This window comes from Silene latifolia, unplaced genomic scaffold, assembly GCF_048544455.1.
Source record: "Silene latifolia isolate original U9 population unplaced genomic scaffold, ASM4854445v1 scaffold_112, whole genome shotgun sequence".
Lineage (NCBI taxonomy): Eukaryota > Viridiplantae > Streptophyta > Magnoliopsida > Caryophyllales > Caryophyllaceae > Silene > Silene latifolia.
The window spans coordinates 95,787-101,564 of record NW_027413126.1 but is presented as its reverse complement, the minus strand read 5'-3'; the positions used below and the strand labels follow the sequence as shown (position 1 = coordinate 101,564).

At 39.8% G+C, this 5,778-nt stretch overlaps 2 protein-coding genes across 2 annotated transcripts; both read right to left on the bottom strand.

Annotated features, from left to right (window-relative positions):
- Window positions 1-341: 341 nt before the first annotated feature.
- LOC141637431 (uncharacterized) lies at window positions 342-2,105 on the bottom strand. The gene is made up of 2 exons (XM_074446910.1): window positions 1,695-2,105; window positions 342-617 (listed from the first exon to the last, which is right to left on the bottom strand). Exons 1-2 carry the CDS (start codon window positions 2,103-2,105, stop codon window positions 342-344), a joined length of 687 nt encoding a protein of 228 aa, XP_074303011.1.
- Window positions 2,106-2,569: 464 nt separating this feature from the next.
- Window positions 2,570-3,100, bottom strand: LOC141637430 (uncharacterized). The gene has a single exon (XM_074446909.1). It carries the CDS (start codon window positions 3,098-3,100, stop codon window positions 2,570-2,572), a length of 531 nt encoding a protein of 176 aa, XP_074303010.1.
- Between the last annotated feature and the right edge of the window lie 2,678 nt (window positions 3,101-5,778).

The following is a 5,778-nucleotide window of genomic DNA, read 5'->3' as shown; positions in this document are numbered from 1 at the left end:
TAAGAGGTATTCCATGTAATCGAACGATCTCTCTATAGTACAAATCAGCCACTTTAGTTGCATCATCAGTCTTGTGACACGGAATAAAATGCGCCATCTTCGAGAATCGATCAACTACCACCATAATCGAGTCCTTACCCCTCCGAGTTCTCGGCAAACCAAGGATAAAATCCATGCTTACCTCATTCCATGGCTGTACAGGTACGGGCAGAGGTGTATACAAGCCCTTGGTGAACGTGCTTTTAGCCTTTTGACATACCACGCATTTCGCCACAATCTCTTGCACGTCCTTATTCATTCTCGGCCAGTAGAAGTGTTCACTTAGGATGTCACTCGTCTTATTAACTCCAAAGTGTCCAAAGAATAGCCCCGCCATGAGCTTCTCGTACCAACAACTCCCTAATCGACCCATTCGGAATGCATAGCCGATTACCCTTGAAGAGATAGCCATCCTGAACAGTATACAAACCTGTCGGATCAATGATTTCCTTTGAAAATTCCGGATCAGACTTGTACAGTTCCTTGATATGTTCGAAACCAAGAATCCTTGCATCCAACTCAATCAACAATGAATGCCTTCGTGATAATGCATCAGCCACGATATTAGAACTTCCCGTCTTATATTTTGAAGAAAACGTGAATGATTGCAAGAATTCTACCCATTTGGCATGTCTTTGATTTAACTTTTGCATCCATGGATGTGTTTAAGAGCCTCGTGATCGAATGTAAAATCAACGGTTTGGACGCAGATAATGACTCCAATGATCCAATGCTCTCACGATTGCATAAAACTCCTTGTCATAGGTTGAATAGTTCAACCTTGCACCGTTAATTTCTCAAATTGAAATATGCAATAGGCCTCTTTTCTTGTATTAACACGGCACCAATCCCAACACCACTTGCATCACACTCGACTTCAAACAATTTATTAAAATCGGGTAGTGCTAAAAAAACAGTCCGGAGCATATCTTGCGTTTCACTTCTTCAAACGCCTTTTGGGCGCTGTTAGTCCACACGAACTCTCCCTTCTTTGTTAGCTCTGTAATTGGAGCCACAATCGAGCTAAAACCCTGGATGAACCGTCTATAAAATGATGCTAAACCATGAAAGCTTCGCACCTCTGTAGTTGATTTTGGAACTGGCCAGGCTTGAATGGCATCGACCTTGGATGGGTCCATACTTACTCCGTCTTTTCCCACAATATAACCAAGAAAGACAACACTTGAGACCATAAAAGTACATTTTTCCAACTTACCATAAAGCTTCGATCTCGCAAAACTTCAAACACACTCGCAAAAATGTCGTTTGTGCGACTCTTCATCTTTGCTATAAATCAGGATGTCGTCAAGATAGACCACCACAAATTTGTTAAGGAACGGCCTTAACACTTCATTCATCAACCTCATAAACGAACTAGGAGCATTGCATAATCCAAACGGCATCACAAGCCATTCATATAACCCTTGCTTCATTTTAAACGCGGTCTTCCACTCATCCCCTTCTCGAATCCTCATTTGATGGTAGCCACTCCTCAAATCCAGTTTAGAAAAGACACTCGAACCAGAAAGTTCGTCAAGCATATCATCAAGTCTTGGCATAGGGAAGCGATATTTGATTGTAATGTTATTTACCGCTCTACTATCAATGCACATTCTCCAAGTCCCTTCCTTCTTTGGCACTAATAACGCAGGCACCGCACATGGACTTAAGCTCTCTTGAACATATCCCCTATCTATCAATTCTTGGACTTGTCTCTGTAATTCCTTTGCTTCCTCTGGATTACAGCGATAGGCCGGTTTATTAGGCAATGCCGCTCCTAGAATCAGATCTATTTGGTGTTCAATACCACGTAAAGGAGGTAACCCATCCGGTAATTCATCCGGAAACACATCCCGGAACTCTTCTAACAACTCCTGTACCCCACGGTCATCACACACACCAACGGACCCCAATTCACGAACCAGCAGCACATAAGTTCGTTCTCCACGAGCTAAAGCCTCTTCAACCTCCCGAGCCTCCATAAACATACTCCCCTTCTTTGTTTTAGACTCTCTAATCTTATTAGGTGACATAGGTTTCAGATTATATCTCACATTACCCTTCATCACGCTATACACATTGGCTCTCCCGTCATGTTCAACCTTTCTATCGAATTGCCAAGGCCTACCCAACAGAATGTGGCATGCATTCAGAGGAATTATATCGCACCACACCTCATCAGTATAGGGTCCTAGACTCAACGAAACTAAGGCCTGTTTCTTAACTTAGATCCCATTCTCCCCATTCAGCCAATGTAATTTATATGGTTTAACTCGGTCTTTAGTTTGCAATTTCAGTTCATCAACAAGGTCCCTTGCTACTACATTCGCACACGATCCACTATCAATAATAAGATTACAAATTTTACGGTTTACCTTGCACCGAGTATGGAAGATTTGCTCCCGTTGTTCATTCTCAACAAACCCGTTTCCATATGTAAATTACGCAAGACTAAACACTCCTCTTCACTCAACGGATCCAAATCGTAGACTATCCCTTCACCATCGGTTTCAACATTCTCTTGAATGTTTCATCTTCTCGCGTGACAAATCGGAATTATATCACATAATTCTTGAGCTGTTAGGGCTCGTTTCTGAGGACACTCGTTTGCTATATGACCATAGCCTTGACACTTGAAACAACGCCTCAAAGAACTCCCTTTTGGCTCGGCAACACCCTTTCCTTTGTCCTTGGGTTCTTCTTTCGGGGTTTCTTTAGCCTTGCTAGGAGCTGGCCTGGAATATGAGTTGGTTCCCGAATTTTGTCCCTTGGAATAAGTATAAGGTTTTCGTGCCTTATCATGCTTCTCAAATTTCAACGCCAATCTGCAAACATCGCTAAATCCATCGTAATTCTGGATTTCTACCTTCGTTGAAATAGCGGGTGTTAGGCCCTTGATGAATCTCGCCACCCTTAGCTCTTCTTTCTCCTCAAGATCGCACACAATTGACATCTTCTCAAATTCCTTGATATATTCAGTCACCGACATGCTTCCTTGCTCTAAAGATTGGAGCTTTAAGTAGTTATCTTGCTCATAATCCCTTGGCAGGAATCGCCTCATCAAGTGCTTCTTTAATTTGATCCAAGATTCGATCTTGTCTTTGCCTTCCTTTCTTCTTTGTTTTTTCAGATTTTCGTACCATAAAGATGCATACTTTGTAAGTTTCAAGATTGCAACTTTAAATTGCTTCTTGTCATCGTATTCTTTATACTCGAAAACCCTTTCAGCTTGTCTTACCCAATCCAGAAATTTTTCCGGATCCATCTCGCCATCAAAGTCAGGAATATCGAGTTTTAAACCCCGATCATCATCGTTCTTATTTTTTGACTTCATCTTTGGCTGCTCGTCCTCTTCTTCAGATTCGGATGGGGTGTCCGATTCTTTTTTCTTCTCTTTAGCCTTCAACATGCTTGCTATATTTTTTAACACATAAGCCATCTGAGCCATCTCCAACTTCAGCTCGTTATGACCATCTTCCCATGTTTTCGGACCTTCTTCACCGTCTTTAACCATGATTAGCAACGTCCCAAGACAGATCTATTAAGGAATAAATCTGAACTTAGCTCTGGTAACCAATTTGATGTAAAACAGTATGGAAAAACGAGAATGAACAGATCGTTGAACTGTTCGTTTGAGTTTGTTAATTCTGTGATTGTGTATGTCGTGACAAGTAGTAAATTTGCAGCGGAAATTGATTTGTTTGGACTGAATATTTCGTGATTAAGGATGTAACCGGATAGTATGGTGAATTCCTAGTCCTAACCTCGCAAGGTGTCAAACGCAGATTCACGCAATCAACCTCGCAAGGAAGATCTAAAGATTAAGCTCGCAAAACCTAATCGAATAATGCTCACAAATGTAAACAATTTTATTGCTGGAAATTCGATGGTGTTTCTCTGATCATACACGGCCTAATATACTCCTAAACGAGGTCATAATTCGACCCAAACCCTAGCATGGAAATTAAGCTATCGTTCCCTTTCCTAAACTAACTAGGAAAATTATTCCCCTTTCCTAAACTAACTAGGAAAGTAATTAAAATACTAAAAACTAGAATACAATCAGATTTAGGGTATTCTAATTTGACTAGGATTAGGAAAATCTAGCTTTCCTAACTTTATTAGAAATAGTAATTAACTAACTTATTATTCCTACACGATTTAGGAAACCGTGTATCATAATCATCCTAGGAGCCGTGATATGCAGCCCCAGAGCCGTGTTATGCAGCTCCCATGCCTTCCCATTTTAGCATCAACACATTACTCGATCCAAGCTCAAATCCTTTTACTAGTTGAGTTACATTTCGACTAATAAGGATCTCATTTGCTTGTTCCGAACATGCTCCTGCATCATCAAACGAACAGTTCAACGATCTGTTCATTCTCGTTTTTCCATACTGTTTTACATCATCAATCTTTCCTCTTTTGATCCAACAAAGCTCAAGAGACTTTTTGGGAGCTGAATAGGAGTCATACACGGTTCCACAAGCCTCCAATCAGTCCATATAATCATAAATAGGAAGTTGAGCTACAAACAAGGAAGATTGGACTATTAGTTTACTTTATCATTTCTTTGCTTTATGTCATTTTCAATTTCAGCATTGTAAGAGGCCTAGGCTGCTGTTTTTATGTCCTTTTAGCTGCTCATTTTGTGGCCCTTAGATGTAACTTGTAATCAAGGGTCAAGATTGTAAGCCTTGGTCTATATAAACCAAGTTAGACATATGAGAAAATCAGATTGGAGTTAATGAAAATTATGAGTTTTATGAGGTTTCTCAAAACCCTTGATTAGTTCTTTGCTTAGTGCTAGAACAACTCCATTACTTAGTGTTTGGGGTCGTGTATCTTGGTTTGCTTTGTGATCTGACCAAGTGCATAAGGGGATTAGTTCTTGCTTTGTGATCTTGAACAACATCCCGAGTCTTGAGATTGCTTTGTGATCTTCTCAAGTCATATCCCGAGTCTTGTTATTGTTTTGTGTCAAAACAGTCCCAAAGTTTCTGTTTTGTTGCCTTAAGTTATTGTGGGAATTGTTATTTGAATGTTTAGTTCATAAGCATTTAAGTTACAATCTTATTTCCATTGCTTTCTTTCAAAGTTATCAAGCTATTTAGGATCTTATATTCGTCCAAAACAGGCTGTTTCGTGCCTTGCTTTGGTTGAATCGTTTATTAGCTTCTAAATGTGTCCTTATATAGCTTGTTGGTCCTTAAAACAATCCATCTAAGTGTCCAAATCGAGTCCTTTGTTGAGTCTAATTCTGTCCAAGTTAGTTCTTGTTTTCGAGTCTTATATGTCCAAAAATCAAGTCCTAAGAGTTTTACTCCACTTGTGACTCGTTGTGTGAACCATTTGTCCTTGTTCATTAGTCCTTGTCCCTCGTTGTGTAAACTATTTGTCCTTGTTTATTAGTCCTTGTGACTCGTTGTGTAAACCATTTGTCCTTGTTATTGTGACTTGTTGTGTGAACTATTTTTCCTTGTTCATTAGTCCTTGTGACTCGTTGTGTAAACTATTTGTCTTGTTCATTATTCCTTGTGACTCGTTGTGTAAACCATTTGTCCTTGTTATTGTGACTTGTTGTGTGAACTATTTTTCCTTATTCATTAGTCCATGTGACTCGTTGTGTAAACTATTTGTCTTGTTCATTAGTCCTTGTGACTCGTTGTGTGAACCATTTGTCCTTGTTCTTTAGTCCTTATGACTCGTTGTTTAAACCATTTGTCCTTGTTTATTAGT